The sequence below is a fragment of the Podarcis erhardii genome (assembly GCF_964252035.2).
Source record: "Podarcis erhardii genome assembly, chromosome: Z".
NCBI lineage: Eukaryota > Metazoa > Chordata > Lepidosauria > Squamata > Lacertidae > Podarcis > Podarcis erhardii.
In genome coordinates, this window is record NC_138504.1 from 358,968 (window position 1) to 382,771 (window position 23,804).

A 23,804-nucleotide genomic window follows, 5' to 3' on the forward strand; every position below is an offset into this window, starting at 1 on the left:
AGGAGAGGTGATTGGAGAGCGAGAGAGCGCTCTGCTGATGCTGGAGTCGGGAGGGGGCAGAGAAAGGGCGGGGCTTACTTGCTGGGGGCAGTGAAGAGGCGGGGCTTCCTTTCAGGAGGAGGAGCAACCGCTCAACTGATGCTGGTACTGGGAGCGCTAGAGAGGCGGGGCCAGAGAAGGGGCGGGCCTTCTGTGCAGGAGGAGGGGATGGGGGATGGCGGCTGTTGCTGGAGGGGCGTGATTGATGGATTGATCTTCCCCCTTTTCCTCTCAGGAGCTCCCGGTCCTTCCCTGCCTTGGAAGCCTTTTCACAACAGCCCTGCTAGGTAGGCCGTTATAGGCTGAGCGAGTTCACACCACGTGACTGTGATCTGTGACCTGCGTTTGTAGGCTCTGAAACGGAGTAGTCGAAACGTAGGAGCTCTCATTACTTGTTATTCATCTTCCATAGCTTTTAATTGATTTATTTCAGATAAGGAAAATAATAATAAAAAAAAACCTATTTCCCATACCGGGAGTCGAACCCGGGCCGCCTGGGTGAAAACCAGGAATCCTAACCGCTAGACCATATGGGAGACTGTAATAAGTGGCTTCTCTCTTACCATCTATGGTTGTGTTGTTTCCCGCGATTTCCTTCGCACGTAACCCGGTGTTTCTCCCTGTCAATCATTCCGTTATTCAGGAGCTGAGATTAGCAGGTGGTTGGGCTAGATGACCCCTAGGTTCCCTTCTTTGTCCATTAGTCTTGGCATTCAAAGACCTCCTTTTCTCCCTGCCCTTTTTAAACATGGCCTCCTCGGCTTCGGGACGCCGCGACGTCCGCTCGCCTCGCTTGACCCTGCCCTTCCTTTACTTGTCGTCGCGACGCTACGACGTTCGTTCGCCACGCGTGACTCTGCCCTTCCTTTGCGTCCCTTCGTCACGCTGCCGTTCGGCTGAAGTCACCTGAGCCTCCAGCGACGTCGAGGAAGAGGTCGCTCAAGCTGCTTGGTCTCCTCCGCTGATTCTCCCCCGGGCGCGGCCGTCTGTCGCCGGGTGAGTGGATCACGCTAGGCCGGGGCTTTTGCGGCCTAGTCGGGAAAAGGGAAAAAGAAGGGAGGGTTCGTCTTCCCGAGAAGCTCAGAGGAACTCTGGTTCCTGAGGGGAATGTGGCTCTGGGGAAGGACTGGAAGGCTCCGAATACTACTACTACAGTACTACTACTAATTATTATTATTATCATTATCATTATCATCATCATCATCATCATCATCATCATTATTCTAACTCTAGCCAACGTCCGTAATAATTATCATAATATCATTCTATCCAACTTCCCTAATAATAATACTAATGATAATAATTATACTATTATCACTCTAGCCAACTTCAATAATAATAATAATAATAATAATAATAATAATAATGCTATTATCACTTGTTAACGGAGAAATCTGAGGGCTCCCAGGGCACCAGCCCTGGAATACCAGAGCAAAACAGCAGCCAGTAAGCTTGGTCTTTATTGAAGACTGTCTTCATCTTCATCTGGGTTTGTTCTTTCTGGAATGGCTACCTGTCTGGCACTCAGGTATCAGGATGACAGGAATGATCACTCAGGCAGAGGGGCTGCTGAGTAGCTGAGCTCACATGTCCATATGAATTTCTGAGGTTTTCCCAGTGAGCCAGTACAGAGATACATTGATCAGTGAATTGTTACATTTGGTATCATGCAGCAAAGGCCCTTTGAATAGATAGGAAGAAACTGTGATGCAGTGTTTTGTGGGGACAAATCACAAAAGTCACAAAAGCGATGGTGCTGGTTTTGGTAGTGCGCTACATGTGCATGGTATCTGCTGGAGGGGCAAACCCCCCCCTATACATAAATTCCTGCAACACACTCTAACCAACTTGCCGCCTTCTTTTTCTTCTGCTTCTTTTTCTGCTGCTTCTTCTATTATCACTCTAGCCAACTTCCATAATAATAATAATAATAATAATAATACTATTACCACTGTAGCCAACTTCCCTACTAATGATGATGATGCTAATAATCTAGCCAACTTCACTTATTATTATTATTATTCTATTATCACTCTAGCTAACTTCCATAATAATAATAATATTAATGCTATTATCACTCTAGCTAACTTCCCTTATTTATTATTATTATTATTATATTATCGCTCTAGCTAACTTCCATAATAATTATAATTATACTATTATCACTCTAGCCAACTTCCCTAATAATAATTATTATTATTACTCTTGTCAAATTCCATTATTATTATTATTATTACTTCTACTACTACAGTATTCCATAATCTCTCTAGCCAACTTCCCCAGTAATAATAATTACTATTATATATAATATGTATAACATATAATGGTATACTGTTGTACTATATACTAATATACTTATCGTATATACTGTACTCATTTGTTGTTGTTGTTGTTGTTTAGTCGTTTAGTCGTGTTCGACTCTTCATGACCCCATGGACCAGAGCACACCAGGCACTCCTGTCTTCCACTGCCTCCCGCAGTTTGGTCAAATTCATGTTCGTAGCTTCAAGAACACTGCCCAACCATCTCGTCCTCTGTCGTCCCCTTCTCCTTCTGCCCTCCATCTTCTTCTTGCAGTCCATGGGACTCTCAAGAGTCTCCTCCAGCACCATAATTCAAAAGCAGCAATTGTTCGGCGATCAGCCTTCTTTATGGTCCAGCTCTCACTTCCATACATCACTACTTGGAAAACCATATTAGGGATAGGGGTTAGAGATAGGAATAGGAATTAGGGACAGGATTAGGGATTGGATTATTATTATTATTATTAGGGTTAGGGTTAGGGTTAAGGGATAGGGTTGTTGTTATTATTATTATTATTATTATTATTATCATCATCATCATCATCATATTACAACACTGGCTGAGGGCCTGCTGCTTTTGCCTCACCTTTTCCACACCAGGTGACTTCTATAATAATAATAATGTTAATAATAATGTTATAATGGGTGGGGTCATATTATATTATTAGTATTGTATTGTATTGTTATATTATAAAATATATATTTTTTCTCCTTGCAGGTGTGTGATGCCAAACGCAGCCATGAAGAAGAAGGTGAGGGCTGTAGTTTCTCTTGGCCTGCTGCTTATACAGTTAAACCTTGGACCCCAAACACCTCCGTTTTGTAAAGATTTTCTCTTTTCAGTTACTTTCTAGTGAAAAGGCTGTTTATCAGGAAATAAGGATTCATTTAAAGTTTTTCAAGTCATAAGTTTTTTTTATTTAAAAAAATTGTTTCAGCACATCAGCTAACAAACATGGATACATATGTGATCATGTTTTTGTTTTGGCAAAATAAATTGTTTCCATTGCTATGAAGGAAATGATTATTTTTCTCCTTCCGATCAAGTACGGCAAAAAAACTTGTCCAAATATAAGTAGTTGACTTATTAAACCTCACCATCATTTCATAATCATTGGTCTATACATTTCTAAGAGAAGAAGCAAATCAGTCACTTTTGAGATAATGATATATCAAATTCACCCTGGATATACCTTAACTGTGAAAACTACACTGAAAATATATTATTCCAAAAAGGAAAGCTTCCTCCGGTTGTCAGTATTAGGAGGATACCAGCAAGCCTAAACCTGAAACAGGATTTAAATCAAGTCTTACTGACTTGTGGTTTCAATCGTGATTTAAATCGTGATGCTATAATGTTCTTGTTTTAGTGAAATAAATTGTTGAGTTATGAAGGAAATGATTCGTTTTCTCCTTCCAATCAAGTACAGCAGAAAAGGGGTCCAAATAGAAGCAGCTGAGTGATGAAACCTCATAGGATGCCGGCGAGGCTGAATCTTTTTTGTAAAGGTTTAAATCAAATCTTACTGACGAGTTTTTTAAGTTGTGATTTAAATCGATTTGATTGAAATCAAATCCACCCTCAATAATAAATAATGTAATTATTTATACACTGTCTATCCAGATGGGTTTTCCCAGCCACTCAGGGTGGCTCTGAACAGAATAATAATAATAACCCTATCTCTAACCCCTAACCCTAACAACAACAACAACAATTTTATTAATAATTTTATGATTTATTCTTTATTCACCCCAGGTTCTCCTGATGGGCAAGAGCGGCTCTGGCAAAACCAGCATGAGGTCCATCATCTTTGCCAACTACATCGCCCGCGACACCCGCCGACTGGGCGCCACAAGTAAGAGGAAGGGTGCTGGGTAGAGATGGGAAAAAAATAAAATAAAAATGGGGGGGGACAAGGTTTTATTGCCATTTCCCCCCAAATTCATTTGATTTCATTCAAGTTAATTTAATAGCACAAATTCATTGGATTTCAATCAAGTTAATTCAATTTCTTGTTGTTATTACTACTACTACTGCTGAGAACCTTGCAACCTTTGCTGTCGCTTGCTCATTTTTTTATTATTATTAGGGAAAGAACCGTGCCAGAATAATAAAAAGAAGAATGGACTTTTTCTGCTTTTTCAGCTCATTCCTATTATTCATGCTCATTCTTCTTCTGGTGCTGCTGTTCTTGGCCAGATGATGATGATAATAATAGGAATAATAGGAATAATAATAATAGGAATAATAATCTCATTTTCTTCTTCAGTTCGTTCTTATTCAAGCTCCTTCTTCTTCTTCTGGTTCTGCTGTTCTTGTCCTGATGATGATGATAGGAATAATAATCGCATTTTCTTCTTCTTCAGCTCGTTCTACTTATTCAAGCTCATTTTCATTCTTATTTTGTTGCTGCTGTTCTTTGCCAAATGATGATGAAAATAACGATAAAAATAGGAATAATAATTTCTTCTTCTTCTTCTTCTTCATCTTCTTTTTCAGTTCATTCTTCTTATTCAATCTCATTCTTCTTTTCATTCTGGTGCTGCTGTTCTTGGCCAAATGAAGATGATGATGATGATGATGATGATGATGATGATAATAATAGGAATAATAATTTATTCTTCCTCCTCCTCCTCCTCCTCCTGCTCCTTCTCATTCAAGATCCTTCTTATTCTGGCACTGTTGTTCTTTGATAAATGAGGATGAAAATAATGAGAATAGTAGGAATAATTATCTCAATTTCTATTTCTTTTTCTTCTTCAAGCTCATTCTTCTTCTGCTGCTGTTCTTTGGCAAACAATAATAATTCTTCTTTGGAAATCACTTGTAGCCGAGTAAGATTGTCTTCCATAAACACGGTTTTAACAATGAGTCCATAAGTGACTGTGGAAGCCAATTCTGGATCTACACGTCCTTCCACAGTGGGGACATTGGCTTCCAGGCGAGAGTTGACCACGGTGAGGGCTTGCCAAGCATGCCTTCCTCTTAGCACGTTTCTCCCTTGCGCCCTGAGTTTGAGTGTCTTCAAAGCCCATGACACCTTTGGTCAAGGCTGTTCTCCAACTGGAGCGCTCACATGCCAGTGTTTCCCAGTTGTCAGTGTTTATACTACATTTTTTAAGATTTGCCTTGAGACAGTCTTTAAACCTCTTTTGCTGACCACCAGCATTATGCTTTCAATTTTTAAGTTCGGAATAGAGTAGTTGCTTTGGAAGACGATAATCAGGCATCCCCACAACATGACCAATTGTTGAAGAACCATTGCTTCAACACTGGTGACCTTTGCTTCTTCCAGTACACTGATATTAGTTTGCCTGTCTTCCCAAGTGATGTGTAAATTTTTTTGGATATACTGTTGATGGAATCTTTTGAGAAGCTGGAGGTGGCATTTATAAGTGCTCCATGTTTCACAAGCATATAGTAATGTTGGTAGTACAATAGCTTTGTAAACAAGCATTTTGGTTTCCCTGCCAATGTCCCGGTCCTCAAACACTTGGCACTTCACATGGGAGAAAGCCGCACTCGCAGAGCTCAGGTGATTCTGGATTTTGGAATCAGTCAGCCCTTGCGGAAAGATAACTCTCTAGGTAGGAGAAGTGATTGACATTTTCCAACGTTACACCACTGAGTTGGATTTGTGGCGCTGCAGAGGGGTTATTTTGTACTTGTTGGTGCAGCACTTTGGTTTTTTGGATATTGAGTGACAGGCCAAGCTTTTTGTAAGCTTCTGCAAAGGTATTTAGGATGGTTTGGAGGTCATCCTCTGAGCGTGCGCACACTACATTGTCACCAGCATATTGAAGCTCTATGATGGAAGTTATGGTAACCTTACTTTTTGCTTTCAGCCTGCTCAGATTGAAGAGCTTTCCATCTGTTCGATATATTATTTCTACTCCGGTGGGGAGTTTCCCTTAAACAAAGAGTAGGATCATGGCAATGAAAATAATGAATAGAGTTGGGGCAATAACACAACCCTGTTTAATACCTGATCCCACTGTGAATGGTTCACTTTGAGAGGCATTGTTATCTGTGATTGTTGCTGTCATATACTGTATTTTTCACTCTATTAGAAGCACTGGACCATAAGACGCAATTAGTTTTTAGGGGAGGAAAACAAGAAATAAGAAAGCAACGCAAAGCCTCCTGAGCGAAGAGGGAGCGCTCCTCCCTCTTCGCTCAGGAGGCTTTGCGGGGCTATCCCTGAAGCCAGGAGAGCAAGTGGAATCGGTGCACACCATTCCCTCTTGCCCTCCTGGCTTCAGTGAAAGCAAGCCTACTGGCTTTCTCCCCGCCTCCTGCAAGAGCCGTGCGCTCTTTAAAGGGAGCATGGCTCTTGGGGGCTTTTCTGGGAGGTGGGGGGAAGGGACAGAGCCGTGTGCTCTGTCCCTTCCCCCACCTACCGCAGAAGCCAGGGATAACCGTGGGAAGCCTCCGCAGGGCAGTGGGATGAAGGCTCCCCGCTGCCCTGTGGAGGCTTTGCGCCGCCAAGGCAGAAGCTAAAACTTCTGATTTCTGTTCTGATTTCTGGGGTAGCCCACGAAGCCTCCTCAGGGCAGTGGGGAGCCTTTATCCTGCTGCCCTGCGGAGGCTTCACGGGCTACCCCAGAGCTGCTCAGGGCTGGAGGGGGAAGCCCGGGTCCCCCCCCTCAGCCACAAAGAGCAGCTCGGAGCAGGGGACAGGCTGCACGCAGCCTTCCCGCTGCTCCCAGAGCTTGTCGGGGCTGGCGGGGGAAGCCCCGGTGAAGCCCCGGTTGATCTGTCGGCACCCGGGGTTTCACCAGCCAGTCCCAAAGAGCAGCTCAGGAGTGTGCCGCATTCTGGCAGTTTAGCTTCAGGGACCACACACTCCATAAGACTCACAGACCTTTCCCTTTAGTTTTTAAGAGGAAAAAATGCATCTTATGGAGCGAAAAATATGGTAATCATAGAGGAGTCGAATGAAGGAGGGCAGCCAATCATGGAGGGCAGCCAATTTTCAGAATGATAGTCCACAGGGCATTATGATTTACAGTGTTGAAGGCTTTAGTCAGGTCAATAAACGCCATATACAGAGGTTGGTTTTGCTCTCTGCATTTTTCTTGAAGCTGTCGAGCAGTGAAAATCATGTCCCCTGTCTCCCTAGAAGGCCGAAAACAATTTTGGGATTCAGGAAGGGTCACCTTGGATATTGTTACGAGACAGTTTGCTAAGATCCTTGTAAGAATTTTGCTGGCCGCAGCTAATAGAGACATGCCTCGATAGTTTCCACAATCAGTTCCGTTACCTTTTTTAAAAGAGATTGATAATTTTGGCACCCCTAAAGTCTGCTGTGATTTCTTCTCTTTCCCAGATTTTTTTGATGAGCTTGTGAAGTTGTTGTGTAAGTTCAGTTCCACCCACTTTTAAGATTTCAGCAGGTATCCCATCAGGTCCACTGGCTTTGTTGTACTACTACTACTAATAATAACGTTATTCTTTATACACTGCCCATCTGGGCGGCTCCCAACAGAATAATAATAATAATAATAATAATAATAATAATAATAATCTCATTTTGCCCCTTGCAGTTGATGTCGAGCACTCTCATGTCCGCTTCCTGGGCAACCTGGTCCTCAACCTCTGGGACTGCGGCGGGTAAGTACCTCTTGCCCCCCTTGCCATGTTAAAAGGGACCCCGGCGGTCATCCAGTCTGACCCGCCGCCAGGCGGGACTCTCGCCTCAAACATCCTGGACAGACGGCCGCCTGCCCTCCACTTGAAATCCAGACAATGGAAATCACAATTTAAACCCCTCGCCAGGACAGCTCAGATTCTGCTGGCATCCTTCTCATCCTGATTTTTCTCATTTCAATCCCCATTCGATTCCAGATTTAAATCAGCCAGACTTCCCTAAACATGGCTGCCTTCAGATGTCTGGGGAAACCCAGCTGGATGGGTGGGGTATAAATAAAATACTACTACTAATAATGATGATTTAAATCAAATTGATATAAATCATGATCTAGATCAGTAGTCAGCAAGGAATTAAATCCTTTTTTACAGAAAGGTTCAACCTTGCTGGCATCCTCTTAATATGGACAACCGTAGGAAGGTTTCCTTTTTGGAATACAGTGGTACCTCGGGTTACATACACTTCAGGTTACATACGCTTCAGGTTACAGACTCCATTCACCCAGAAATAGTACCTCTGGTTAAGAAGTTTGCTTCAGGAAGAGAACAGAAATCGTGCACCAGCAGCGCGGCAGCGGCAGGAGGCCCCATTAGCTAAAGTTAAGAACAGTTTCAGGTTAAGAACAGACCTCCAGAACGAATTAAGTACTTAACTCGAGATACCACTGTAATAAAATCCCTTTTTTTTACAGAGAGGTTCAACCTTGCTGGCCTCCTCTTAATATGGACAAGCAGAGGGAGGTTTCCTTTTTGGAAGAATAAGATGCCTTTTTTAGCAGGAAGACTCAGTCTTGCTGGCATCCTCTGAATATCGACAAGCGGAGAAACGTTTCCTTTAAAGAATCCTCAATTCACAGAGTGGTTTTTACACTGATATGCTGGGTGGATTTCATTTAAATCACCATTTAAATCCTTGGTCCGTAACATTTAAATCCAATCGAAATCTTCAGCCTTGCTGGCAACCTCTGAATAGGGACAATACTTTTTGGAAAATAAATCAATCCCTTTTTTCAGAAAGGTTCCGCCTTGCTAGCCCCCTCTGAAATGGCATGAAATGGCCTGAATTGGTTGCCCAGCCTGGAAAATTGATGATAATAATAATAATAAACTTTTATTTGTATCCTGCCCTCCCTGACTGAGACCGGTCAAACCTGTTTTGAATTGGCATAGAATTGAAATTTGAAACTGCTTTTTTAACTGGGATAAAATAATTTAAATCCCCCGGTTTTCTCAGCCAGGACACCTTCATGGAGAACTACTTCACCAGCCAGAGGGACAACATCTTCCGCAATGTCGAGGTTCTGATTTACGTCTTTGACGTCGAGAGTCGGGAGCTTGAGAAGGACATGCACTACTACCAGTCGTGCCTGGAGGCCATCTTGCAGAACTCGCCTGATGCCAAAGTCTTCTGCCTGGTCCACAAGATGGACTTGGTCCAGGAGGATCAGCGCGAGCTGGTGAGCGAAAAGGGGACCCCTGGCTTTAATTCTGCCAAAGGTTTCCAGTGTCATGGGGGTTGCCAGCGAGGCTGAACCTCTGTAAAGGAAAGGAAACCTGCCTCCAATTTGCCGTATTGAGAGGGTGTCAGCGAAGCTGGGATGAGAGATAGGGTTATTTTTATTTTTATTTTTATTTTATTTTATTTTGGGAGCCGCCCAGAGTGGCTGGGGTATAAAGATAAATTATTATTATTATTAGAAATAGGGATAGAGATAGGGATAGGACTTGGTGTTAGGGATAGGGTTCTTCCTCTTCCTCCTTCTCCTCCTCCTCCTCCTCCTCCTCCCCTTCTTCTTCTTCTTCTTCTTCTTCATCTTGTGTTGGGAGCTGCCCAGAGTGCCTGGGGAAAGCCAGCTGGATGGGCAGGTTATTATTATTAGGGATAGGGATAGAGATAGGGGTTAGGGGTATCAGTTTTAGGAGGGTTGCCAGCAAGGCTGAACCTCTGCTTAAAGAAAGGAAAGCTGTCTCTGGCCGTATTAAGAGGGTGCCAGTGAGGCTGGACTTAGGGATTAGGGATAGGGTTATTATTATTATTATTATTATTATTATTATGCTGTTGGGAGGCTCCCAGAGTGGCTGGGGAAACCCAACCAGATGGGCGGTGTATAAATAAATCATCATCATTATTATTGAGGATGGATTTGATTTCAGTTGAATTGATTGAAATCACTATTTAAATCACTAGTCAGTAAGACTTGATTTAAACCCTTTTTATTTTGACGCAAATGTCCAGCCTCGCTGGTACCCTCTCAATATGGCCAATTGGAGGCAGGTTTCCTTTTCGGAACCATGAAATCCTTCCTGAACGTCCGCATAAAGGAAGGATTTTACAGTTCTGGAAAGGAAAGCTGCCTCTGATTGGCCATATTAAGAAGGCCATATTAAGAAATGCTGCCAGGGTAGAAGAGGGAGAAGTGAGGCGAATATTAAAGGAGGTAAACACAAAGAAGGCTATGGGCCCGGATGGAGTGGCTGCTAAGAGATTGTTCCGACCAACTGGCAGGAATCTTTTTGAAGATTTTTAACCAGTCTCTGGCCCAAGCCACCATTCCACCCTGTCTGAAATCCGCTACCATTATACCCTTGCCCAAAAAACCAAAGATAGTCTGAATGATTTTCGCCCTGTGGTGTTGACACCTATTATAATGAAATGTTTCGAAAGTCTGTTGAGGAACCGCATCATATCTTGTTTGCCAGTGGGACTTGACCCTTACCAGTTTGCGTACAAGGCAAAGGGATCCACAGAAGATGCTGTGGCAAATAGTTTTACATGCTGTCCTGACTCATTTGGAAAAGCAAGGGCAAGATTGTTATTTGTAGACTTTAGTTCTGCGTTTAATACTATTCTTCCGCATAGATTGCTCCCCAAACTATTAGACCTGGGACTTTCACCGTGTTTGTGCAGGTGGATACAGTGGTACCTTGGGTTACAAATGCTTCAGATTACAGACGCTTCAGGTTACAGACTCCGCTAACCCAGAAATAGTACCTGAAGAACTTTGCTTCAGGATGAGAACAGAAATCTGGCGGCGGCAGCAGCAGAAGTCCCCATTAGCTAAAGTGGTACCTCAGGTTAAGAACAGTTTCAGGTTAAGAATAGACCTCCGGAACGAATTAAGTTCTTAACCAGGGGTACCACTGTATTAGATTTTCTGTCAAACTGTTCCCAACGGATCAGGATGGGTTCCCACGTCTCTGCGGATTTCATCATGAATACGGGAACGCTGCTGGGGTGCGTGGTTGAGCCCGCTTTTATATATACTCTATACAGCTGACTGGGCCCCCAAAATCCCAGTAATAAGATCATTAAGTTTTCAGATGATACAACAGTAGTTGGTTTAATCATGGCTGGAGAGGAAGGCGGCCGATAGGAAGGAAGTTGGGGGAGTGGTGCAGGAAAAACAACTTACTCCTTAACTTAAAGAAAATAAAAGAGATTATTGTGGACTTTAGGAAATGTAAATTGAATATTCAGCCACTTATTATTGAGGGGAAGTGTGTGGAACAGGTCTTGGTGTTTTGATTTCTGGGAATGGAGTTGAGAGACGACCTAACCTGGGGAGAAAACAGCAAGACCTTATGAAGAGAGCACAGCAGAGGTTATATTTTCTGAGAATCCTCTGGAAAAATAATCTTTCAAAGGACCTGTTGATGGCATTTTACCATTGTACTGATGAGAGTGTATTAACTTATGGTCTGTGTGTGCGGTTTGGGAGCTGCACGGTTGGGGGTGGGGGAGGTGTCCAGGGTTGTAAAGACTGCAGGGAGAATAACTGGGTGCACTCTTCCCACCTTGGATCAAATCTATGCTTCCAGGTGCCATAGGAAACTGCAGAGATAGTGCAGGCTAGTGCGCACACAGGGTTATAAAGTCTAGGACTAGCCTCCTGAGAAACAGTTTCTATCCAAATGCTATTTTGGTTTTAAACGCAGTGTAAGGTAATCTCTATGGGAGTATATTGTATTTAATTATGGGTGTTAAGTTGTGGGTGAACATATCAGACGACACAGCAATTCTTCAGACAGCTCTTGTTTATTCACAGGCCAGAACAGAACTGAATTGAAGGGTTCAGCCAACCTGCTTTTATAGAGCTGAACTACATGGCAACAGTAACAACTTTCTGTAACTATCCAATCACTGAACGTCACTTTCAATTCCTTATTTGCATATGCGGACCTGAGTGAAAACTATCTACATTATCCCCCTGCTGGCCAGGGTGAGAACTTCAGAACATAATAATAATAATAATAATAATAATAATAATAATAATAAATTTTATTTATATCCCGCCCTCCCCAGCCGAAGCCGGGCTCAGGGCAGCTACCAAAAATAAAACAGTACATAAGTACAACACAAACAACTCTCTAAAATCATTCATTATAAAATTAATTCAAATCAAGCCACTGGCAACCATTGGGCCAGAGCTCCGCGAGGATTGCTGAGGGAGGGAGTCAGGCTGTGCCCTGGCCAAAGGCCTGGTGGAACAGCTCTGTCTTGCAGGCCCAGCAGGGCCCTAGTCTCTTGTGACAGAGTGTTCCACCAGATCGGAGCCACAGCCGAAAAAGCCCTGGCTCTAGTTGAGGCCAGCCTAACCTCTCTGAGGCCTGGGACCTTCAAGATGTTTTTATTTGAAGACTGTAAGTTTCTCTGTGTGACATACCAGGAGAGGCGGTCCCGTAGGTAGGAGGGTCCTAAGCCGTATAGGGCTTTAAAGGTTAAAACCAGCACCTTAAACCTGATCCTGTACTCCACCGGGAGCCAGTGTGTCTGGTATAGCACCGGGTGAATGTGATCTCGCAGCGAAGACCCCGTAAGGAGTCTCGCTGCAGCATTCTGCACCCGCTGGAGTTTCTGGATCAGTCTCAAGGGCAGCCCCATGTAGAGCGAGTTACAATAATCCAGTCTGGAGGTGACCGTCGCGTGGATCACAGTGGCTAGGTCAGGGCGAGAAAAGTAAGGAGCCAGCTGCTTAGCTTGACGGAGCTGGAAAAATGCCGCCTTTGTTATAGCTGCAATCTGCGCCTCCATGGAAAGGGAGGTGTCAAAGATTGCACCCAAACTCTTAACGGACGGTGCTGGCACTAATTGCGCCCCCTCAAGAGATCGGAGTTGCCCCCCCAATCGGAACTCGCAGTGCGGGGGAATGATTAATGGACTTCAGTGTCTGTACACTAATGCGCAAAGCATGGGAAATAAACAAGATGAGCTTGAGCTCTTGGTACAGCAAGCTAAATATGACATAATAGGCATCACTGAAACCTGGTGGGATAAGTCCCACGACTGGAATGTAATAATGGAGGGATACAATCTATTTCAGAGAAACAGACCAGACAAGAAAGGAGGAGGAGTGGCGTTATATGTCAGGGATGTGTATACCTGTGAAGAGATCCAAGATTTAGAACCTCCAAGCCAAAGTGAGAGCATTTGGGTCAAAATTAAGGGAGAGAAGAATAACAGTGACCTCATTGTGGGAGTTTACTATAGATCCCCAAGCCAAACGGAGGACATAGATGATGGCTTCCTGGAATAGACGGCCAAGCATGCAAAAGGAAGGGAGATAGTAGTAATGGGGGACTTCAATTACCCGGATATTTGTTGGATGTCAAACTCAGCCAAGAGCATAAGGTCAAACAGATTCCTCACTGGCCTTGCAGACAACTTCGTTGTCCAGAAAGTGGGAGAAGCAACAAGAGGAACAGCCATTTTAGATCTGGTCCTAACCAATGTTGATGACCTGGTTAGTGGGGTAGAAGTGGAAGGATCATTAGGCGCGAGTGATCATGCACTTCTGAAGTTTACTATACAAAGGAAAGGAGCAGCCAAGCATACTAGGACTCAATTTCTTGACTTTAAGAAAGCCGACTTCATAAAACTTAGGGAAGTGCTGGGTGAGATCCCATGGACAGTAATACTAAAAGGAAAGGGAGTTCATGATGGCTGGGAGGGAGATAGTAAAAGCACAACTTCAGGCAATACCAATGAGACGGAAATATGGAAGGTGCCTAAAGAAGCCAGGGTGGCTATCTAAAGAACTTTTAACTGAGTTAAGATTAAAAAAGGATGTGTACAAAAAATGGAAAAGGGGGGAAACCACCAAAGAGGAATTCAAACAAATAGCCAGCACGTGTAGACACAAAGTCAGAAAAGCTAAAGCACAGAATGAACTCAGGCTTGCTAGAGAGGTTAAAAGCAACAAAAAAGGCTTTTATGGGTATGTTCGTAGCAAAAGGAAGAACAAAGAAACAGTGGGGTCACTCAGAGGAGAAGATGGTGAAATGCAAACAGGGGACACAGAAAGGGCTGAACTCCTCAATGCCTTCTTTGCCTCAGTCTTCTCCGATAAAGAAAACAGTGCCCGACCTGAAGAATTTGGAGCAAATGATTCAGCAGAGGAAACACAGCCCAGAATAACTAAGGAGATAGTACAAGAATACTTAGCTAATTTAGATGTATTCAAGTCTCCAGGGCCAGATGAACTGCATCCAAGAGTATTAAAAGAACTGGCAGATGTGATCTCAGAACCACTGGCAGTCATCTTTGAGAATTCCTGGAGAACAGGCGAAGTCCCGGCAGACTGGAGGAGGGCAAATGTTGTCCCTATTTTCAAAAAGGGGAAAAGAGAGGATCCAAATAATTACCGCCCAGTCAGTCTGACATCAATACCAGGGAAGATTCTGGAGCAGATCATTAAGCAAACAGTCTGTGAGCACCTAGAAAGGAATACTGTGATCACCAATAGTCAGCATGGATTTCTGAAAAATAAGTCATGTCTGACTAACCTGATCTCGTTTTTTGACAGAATTACATGCCTGGTAGATGAAGGGAACGCTGTGGATGTAGCCTACCTTGATTTCAGCAAGGCATTTGACAAGGTGCCCCATGATATTCTTGTAAAGAAGCTGGTAAAATGTGGTCTTGACTATGCTACCACTCAGTGGATTTGTAACTGGCTGACGGACCGAACCCAAAGGGTGCTCATCAATGGTTCCTCTTCATCCTGGAGAAGAGTGACTAGTGGGGTGCCGCAGGGTTCAGTCTTGGGCCCGGTCTTATTCAACATCTTTATCAACGACTTGGATGATGGAACAAAACAAAACAAATTCCTTCCAGTAGCACCTACTTGGATGATGGACTAAAGGGCATCCTGATCAAATTTGCAGATGACACCAAACTGGGAGGGGTGGCTAACACCCCAGAGGACAGGATCACACTTCAAAACGACCTTGACAGATTAGAGAACTGGGCCAAAACAAACAAGATGAATTTTAACAGGGAGAAATGTAAAGTATTGCACTTGGGCAAAAAAAAATGAGAGGCACAAATACAAGATGGGTGACACCTGGCTTGAGAGCAGTACATGTGAAAAGGATCTAGGAGTCTTGGTTGACCACAAACTTGACATGAGCCAACAGTGTGACGCGGCAGCTAAAAAAGCCAATGCAATTCTGGGCTGCATCAATAGGAGTATAGCATCTAGATCAAGGGAAGTAATAGTGCCACTGTATTCTGCTCTGGTCAGACCTCACCTGGAGTACTGTGTCCAGTTCTGGGCACCACAGTTCAAGAAGGACACTGACAAACTGGAACGTGTCCAGAGGAGGGCAACCAAAATGGTCAAAGGCCTGGAAACGATGCCTTATGAGGAACGGCTAAGGGAGCTGGGCATGTTAACCTGGAGAAGAGGAGGTTAAGGGGTGATATGATAGCCATGTTCAAATATATAAAAGGATGTCACATAGAGGAGGGAGAAAGGTTGTTTTCTGCTGCTCCAGAGAAGCGGATACGGAGCAATGGTTCCAAACTACCAGAAAGAAGATTCCACCTAAACATTAGGAAGAACTTCCTGACAGTAAGAGCTGTTTGACAGTGGAATTTGCTGCCAAGGAGTGTGGTGGAGTCTCCTTCTTTGGAGGTCTTTAAGCAGAGGCTTGACAACCATATGTCAGGAGTGCTCTGATGGTGTTTCCTGCTTAGCAGGGGGTTGGACTCGATGGCCCTTGTGGTCTCTTCCAACTCTATGATTCTATGATTCATTGCAGCCTGTCGGAGGGCGGCGGTGTAGTTGTTAATTGACTCCCCCTCTGCCTGTTTCTGGTGGTAGAACACATGGCGGGCAGCAATCTTGGACGGCTTTGGCACGTAGTGGTTGCGGAGCTTCTCTTGAATCGTGTCCCACGGTGTTGCCTGGACTGCTACAGGTACAACCAATGCTCACGCCGTCTCAAACACCTCAGGCCCACAGAGGCTGAGGAATAGGCCCCGCTTACGCTCCTGTGATACTTCCGTCAGCTCGTTGGCTTGGAGGTAGCAGTCAAACTGAGCGAGGTAGGCATCTCATGATTCAGAGGCTGGGGCAAACGGCGGTAGAGGCATGAGTGAAGTCATGGTTCTGATGCCAACGTGGAGGGCGATGGATAGAACACAGTGCTCTAGCCAGAACGGTCAGCTCTGAATTGGTTCTGTTCAGTGATTTCGCTCCGTGTTTCAGCTCAGTGATTCAGCTCAGCTCAGAGGGTGGCCGTGTCTGGCTGTGCTCTGATATCCATCGATCCCATCCTTGTCGCCAGTGTTAAGTTGTGGGTGAACATATCAGACAACACAGTGATTCTTCAGACAGCTCTTGTTTATTCACAGGCCAGAACAGAACAGGGCTGAAGGGTTCAGCCAACCTGCTTATATAGAGTTCAACTACATGGCAACAGTAACAACTTTCTGTAACTATCCACTCACTGAATGTCACTTTCAATTCCTTATTTGCATATGCGGCCCTGGGTGAAAACTATCAACAGTATCCCCCTGCTGGCCCAGGGTGAGAACTGCAGCACATAACAATGGGGTATCAGAGTTTTTAGGGGGCTAACCAGGCTGGGATAACAGGCTTGTTGGTTTTTGAATGTCTGATGTAGATTTTTTAATTCGTTCTGGAGGTCCATTCTTAACCTGAAACTGTTCTTAACCTGAAGCACCACTTTAGCTAATGGGGGCCTCATGCTGGTGCCGCGCTGCCGCCTCGCGATTTCTGTTCTCATTCTGAAGCAAAGTTCTTAACCCGAGGTACTATTTCTGGGTTAGCGGAGTCTGTAACCTGAAGCGTATGTAACCTGAGGTACCACTGTATTATGTTGGGAGCTGCCCGACACCCAGCCAGATGAGCAGGGAATTATAGGGATAGGGATAGGGGTTGGAGACTCAGGTTTTCGGTCTTAGGAGGGTTGCCAGCGAGGATTTTAGGGTTCTGGAAAGGAATTCAGATTGAGAGGGTGTCAGCAAAGCTGAACTTTTCTGTAAAAAAGGGATTTTATTATTCCAAAAAGGAAACCTCCCTCTGATTGTCCAAATTAATAGCAGGCCAGCAAAGCCTGAGTCTGACTGATTTAAATCTGGATTTGAATCGGGATTTCAATGAGAAAAATCAAGATGAAGAGGATGCCAGCATGGCTGAGCTGTACTGTAAAGAAGGGATTTAAACCCAGTTGGACGGGCGAGGGGTTTAAATTGCGATTTCCATCCATCGCTTAGATTTCAAGCAGAGGCTGGGTGGCCATCTGTCCAGGCTACTTGAGGAGAGAGTCCTGCCTGGTGGTGGGTCAGACTTGGTGACCGCCAGGGGTCCCTTTTAACTTGGCGAGGTACTTATCCATCACATTCCTAGAGGCTGAGGACCAGGTTGCCCAGGAAGCAGACGGACGAGTGCTCCACGTCAACTGCAAGGGGCAAAATATGATCATGATCATGATTATCATCATTCTGTTAGGAGCCACCCAGATGGGCAGTGTATAAAGAATAACATTATTATTATTTTATGATTCTGAAAAGTATTCTCCCTCTTGAGAGGCTGAACCTTTCTCTAAATAGATTTAAATCAAGTTTGATAGGCGAGGGATTTCAATGGGGAAGGGGCACCAGGGTCATCTAGTCCAACCCGCTGCCAAGATGGATTTTGTCTCCTGCAGATTTTCAAGGAGAGGGAGGAGGATTTGAAGCGGCTCTCGCGCCCGCTGGAGTGCGCCTGCTTTCGGACCTCCATCTGGGATGAAACTCTCTACAAGGTGTGACTGAAATATATATATATACATTTTGCTCATACAGTTGTACCTTGGTTCCCAATGCCCTCAAACTCTGACCTTTCAATTCTTCAATTCAACTGAATAACACAATTTCCTTGAAGTTAATTTAATTGAAATTCATTTAAATTTCATAGCACAAATTCATTCGATTTGATTTAAACTCCATTGAAATTCAACTTAATTTCATAGCACCAATTCATTCGATTTCATTCGATTTCATTCAAGTTGATTCAGTTTCATTCAAATTCATTCAATTTCATAGCACAAATTCATTCAATTTCATTTAAGTGAATTTATTTGAAATTCAACTTAATTTCATAGCACCAATTCATTCGATTTCATTTGATTTGATTCAAGTTGATTTGGTTTCCTTCAAATTAATTCAATTTCATTCAAATTAATTCACTTTAAAAGCACCAATTCATTTGTTTTCATTCAATTTCATTCAAATTAATTCAGTTTAATAGCACAAATTCATTCGATTTCATTCAAGTTAATTCAGTTTCATTCAAATTAATTCAATGCACCTGCTTCCAGACCTCCATCTGGGATGAAACGCTCTACAAGGAGCGCCCGAAATCTTTTATTTTCTTTCTTTTTTTGCCCATATAGTTGTACCTCATACCCCCTCAAACTCGGGCCTTTGGTACAGGATGCTAGCAAGGTTGAGCCTTTCTGTAAAAAATGGATTCATCATCAATATTATTATTATTATTATTATTATTATTATTATTATTATTATTATTATTCCTTCCTGCGATTGTCACTATTAAGAAAATGCAAGCAAGGTTGAAACTTTCTGTAAAAAGGGATTTTATCAGGAGCTCCCTGCTGCCAATTGGAAACCGTGCTTTAGTTTCTGGGCGGAGTTCTGGAATGGACTCTGTATGACTTGCCAACGTGCGACTCGTTTTTGCAAAGGAAAAAAACTACCTTAATTCAAGTGAATTCGGTTTAGTTCAATTTCATAACACCAATTCATTCAATTTCGTTCAACTGAGTTTCATTTAATAGCACAAATTTGTTTGATTTCATTCCTTAATTTGATTTAATAACACAAATTAATTTGGTTTCATTTGATTTTTCGCGGGGCAGGCGTGGTCGAGTATAGTCTACCAACTTATCCCCAACGTTCAGCAACTGGAGACCAACCTGAGGAATTTTGCGCAGATCATTGAAGCCGACGAGGTCCTTCTTTTTGAGCGGGCGACTTTCCTGGTAAGATTATTGTTGTGGTGGTGGTGGTGGTGGTGGTGGTGGTGGTTAGGAATAGGGATTAGGGATAAGGTTGTTGTTGTTGTTGTTGTTGTTGTTATGTTGGGAGCCGCTGTCAGGGCTACAGATAGTCTTCCTGAGCAGCTGCCAGCCCGGGCAGAGAGCCAAATGCAGATAAGAGAGGTGGCCGTGGAAACTCATTCCCAGGAAGTAGGAGAAGGGTCATCTCCCAGGCTAGAGGAATCTGCAGATAGCCTTTCAGAGATGGCAGGTCAGCCTTTGAGTATTCCCGAGCGTAGAAAAGGGGGAGTACAGGATAGGCGGCAAACTGTGTCACAATATGCTAAGAGAAGGTTCCTCCCACGTTGCTTTCGTCGAAGGAAATGCGACACTTTGCACTCAGTCGAGTCATCATCTTAAAGTGGAGACTGACTCCCGGGAGGGGAGCTCTCAACAATCTGTAATCTTTTTGGAATAAAACCAACCTTTTAATGAACTACGATCACTCACGTTTCACTGCTGCTACCGCCGCCTAGAGTGGCTGGGGAGACCCAGTCAGATGGGCGGGGTATAAAGAATAAATTATTATTATTATTAGGGTTAGGGTTGGGGACAGGAATAGGGACGCAGGTGGCGCTGTGGGTTAAAGCCTCAGCGCCTAGGACTTGCCGATCGTCAGGTCGGCGGTTCGAATCCCTGCGGCGGGGTGCGCTCCCGCTGCTCGGTCCCAGCGCCTGCCAACCTAGCAGTTCGAAAGCACCTCCGGGTGCAAGTAGATAAATAGGGACCGCTTACCAGCGGGAAGGTAAACGGCGTTTCCGTGTGCGGCTCTGGCTCGCCAGAGCAGCGATGTCACGCTGGCTACGTGACCCGGAAGTGTCTCCGGACAGTGCTGGCCCCTGGCCTCTTAGGTGAGATGGGCACACAACCCCAGAGTCTGTCAAGACTGGCCCGTACGGGCAGGGGTACCTTTACCTTTACCTGGGGACAGGAATAGGAATTAGTGATAGGGTTGTTATTGTTATTATTATTATTTTTTATTATTATTATTAGGGTTAGGGATAAGGTTTAGAGATAGGGATAGAAGCTGGGGATCTGGATTCGGGATAGGATGATGATGATGATGATGATGATGATGATGATGATGATGATTATCATCATTATTTGTTATTATTATTAATAGTAACAAATAGTTAAATAAATGATTGAAATTCTATTAAGGAAATGACTGTTTTTCTCCTTCCAATAAAGTAAGACTTGATTTACCGTATTTTTCGCCCCATAGGACGCACCGGCCCATAGGACGCACCTAGTTTTTTGGGGGGGAAATCAAGGAAAAATTTTTGATTTCCCCCCCCCCCCCAGCCTGCAGAGGCTTTGCACAGCCATCCCCAAGCTAGAAGAGGGAGATGGAGCGCTTCGTCTCCCTCTTCAGCCTTCAGGGACAGCCTCCCTAGCCTCCGTGGGGCAGCAGCTTGCCCCGCTGTCCCCCGAGCTTGTGGGGCTGGCGGTGGGGAGAAGCAAGCAAGCTTCTCCCCACGCCAGCCTCCAAACCAGGTCGGGGAATAGCAGGATGGCGGCGCTCCGCCTCCCCGCTGTCCCCCGAGCTTGTGGGGCTGGCGGTGGGGAGAAGCTCCGGGCTCCGGAGCGCGCCCCATGCTTCGCGCTGCAGGCTGCCGCCCGCAAGCCTTGCGAGCCTGGTGGGCACTGCCGCGGGCTCCCAAGGCCTCTCGCTCTCCAGGCTTCAGCGAAAGCCTGCATTCGTCCCATAGGACGCACACACATTTCCCCTTCATTTTTGGAGGGGGAAAAGTATGTCCTATAGGGCGAAAAATACGGTAAATCCTTTGCTGGCTTCCTCTTAATATTGACAGTTGGAGGAAATCCTTAACTGACAAGCGATCTAAACCGTTATTTAAATTGATTTGATTCAAATCAAATTCACCCTGCTCTAAAAATGTATCATTTGGAAAAGAAAACCTTCCTTTGCTCGTTGATATTCAGAAGATGCCAGCAAGTCTGAACCTTTCTGTAAAAAAAGATTTTATTTTGTTTGCCTCTCCAGCAAAGCATTCTGGGAAATGAATTGGGCAATGCTTTCTGTATAAATAAAAGAAATTTATTATGGTTTTCCCGTCCCTACAGGTGATTTCCCACTATCAGTGCAAAGAGCAGCGAGACATCCACCGATTTGAGAAAATCAGCAATATCATCAAACAATTCAAACTGAGCTGCAGGTGAGAAACATGTTACTTTAGATGGCCGTTTCGGGGTGGGGGTGGAATTCTGGAAAATAGCTTGGCAGCCATGACATGGAAATTAGGTCTATCTCATTATTATAATCATGTATAAGCTTAATTGATAACATCAAATATAATTTATAATTTCAATCCTAAAATTATAATCCTCAAATTTAAAATTCTTCAAATGCAAGTTTTAATTTAGTTGATTATTTAATTATAAAATAAAATAAAATAAAATGAGGTGATCATGTTGTTGATTAATTGACGTCTAAAATGTAATTTTTTATTTTTTTATGATTCATACCTTCTTATGTTTATTTTAAAATGTGACAATTGAAATGATGAAAGATAAGTAGGAAAAATTACAAATGCTATTACGTAGAAAGGAAATACAGTAACCATGAGGCTGGAGGGAGGGAAGTCGATTAACTGACAAGTCTAAAATGTCAATTTAAACTGTTTCCTAAATACAGTTCACAAGATTGGCAATTAATTGATAATATTTCTAAGTTTAATACAGATTTAATGTAGTATTTGTATTTGGTTTATTCTATTTATAAATTTAGTACAGATTTAATATAATATTTATCTTTGTTTTATAATTCAATTTATATTTACAAATGTAGCTTAAATGTGATATAATATTCATGCTTAATTTGCACTATTTATAAATTTAAAACTGATTTAATATTTATATTTATTTCATAATATTGATAAATTTGATATATATTTAATTTGCACTATTTATAAATTTAAGACATACTCAATATAATATTTATATTTAATTTATTCTATTTATAAATGTAAGGCAGGTTTAATATATTTTTATTTATTTTATAGTATAACTTATAAATATGATAGAAATCTAATAAAGTTATATTTAATTTATACTATTTATAAATTTGTTACAGATTTAATATATTTATTTGATAATATTTATAAATTTGATATAAATCAAATATTTATATTTAAATTACAATACAGTGGCACCTCTGGTTGCGAACGGGATCCGTTCTGGAGCCCTGAGCAGAAAGCAACCCGTGTCTGTGTGTGCGCGGGTCGTGATTCGCCGCTTCTGCGCATGTGCGTGATGTCATTTTGAGCATCTGTACATGCGTGAGTGGCGAAACCTGGAAGTAACCCTTTCTGTTACTTCCAGGATGCCACGGGACGCAACCTGAAAATGATCAACCTAAAGCGTCTTTAACCCGAGGTATGAATGTATTTATAATTTTAATACAGATTTAATATATTTATATTTAATTTACTCTATGGATAAATCTAATGTAGATTTAATATAACATAACCTTTATATATATTTTATAATAAAATTTATAAAAATTAATAGTTTTAATATATGTTTATTTTATAATCTTTTTCAATTCAATAAAATTTTAATATATTTTTAAATTTAATGCAGATTTAATACTTATATTGAATTTATAATATTTATAAATTTGATGTAAACATAATCTACTATTAATACTGAATTTATGACATTAAAATCCATATAAATATCAATTTGTAAAATCAAAAACTGCAAATCTGAATCCTGGAATGTTTGAGCTGTGCTCATAAATGTCCTCCCCCACCACCAGCAAACTGGCCGCCTCCTTCCAGAGCATGGAGGTGCGCAATTCGAATTTTGCCGCCTTTATCGACATCTTCACCTCCAACACCTACGTGATGGTCGTCATGTCCGACCCTTCCATACGTAAGTTTGAAAGGCTTGGGTTCAGATCCTCCGCAAATCCAGTGGCAAGGAGTTCCATGGGTATCAGAAAGGTGGGAAAGCGCTCAGGTGCCGGGGGAATCCAATGGTGGGGAGTTCCGCAGTTATGGGAAAATTTGGAAAGTGCTCCTTTGAATGGTCCAATGTTGGGGGAATCCAGTGGTGGGGAGTTCCGCAGGTGTGCGGAAGCCAGGAAGCTCATCCCTCCTCTCCCGGCTCACTTCCAGCTTCTGCCGCCACCCTGATCAACATCCGCAACGCTCGCAAGCACTTTGAGAAGCTGGAGAGGGTGGACGGGCCCAAGCACAGCCTCCTCATGCGCTGAGCGGCACAGCGCCGACTGCTTCTGCCCAGGGAGGCTCAGCCAACGCTGGAAAAGGGTGCAACCGTCTGCAACTCTGGAAATGGCAATTAAATTTGGAATGTTATGAGATAATAAATGCACATCCTGTATGTCTAATAAATGCACCACTGTCTGTCTCTTCTGTTCTTGCTTAAAATCTTCGCCAGATGAAAACTGTTCTCGCGGCGCTATCACCTTTGCAAACAGT

General features: G+C 43.2%; 1 protein-coding gene across 3 annotated transcripts; it reads left to right on the forward strand.

Moving 5' to 3' along the window:
• Nucleotides 1-307: 307 nt before the first annotated feature.
• On the forward strand, nucleotides 308-23,721 carry LOC309333387 (ras-related GTP-binding protein A). 3 transcript variants are annotated; one of them, XM_081846836.1, is made up of 11 exons: nucleotides 308-326; nucleotides 942-1,035; nucleotides 3,061-3,094; nucleotides 4,099-4,198; nucleotides 7,890-7,956; nucleotides 9,227-9,449; nucleotides 17,950-18,045; nucleotides 19,159-19,281; nucleotides 21,424-21,515; nucleotides 23,120-23,235; nucleotides 23,481-23,721. In XM_081846836.1, exons 3-11 carry the CDS (start codon nucleotides 3,068-3,070, stop codon nucleotides 23,576-23,578), a joined length of 942 nt encoding a protein of 313 aa, XP_081702962.1. In that variant the 5' UTR covers nucleotides 308-326; nucleotides 942-1,035; nucleotides 3,061-3,067; the 3' UTR covers nucleotides 23,579-23,721. The 3 variants fall into 3 exon arrangements, with proteins under 3 accessions (XP_081702962.1, XP_081702963.1, XP_081702961.1); XM_081846835.1 differs by lacking the exon at nucleotides 308-326 and having other exon boundaries at nucleotides 894-1,035; XM_081846837.1 differs by lacking the exons at nucleotides 308-326; nucleotides 17,950-18,045 and having other exon boundaries at nucleotides 889-1,035.
• Nucleotides 23,722-23,804: the final 83 nt, after the last annotated feature.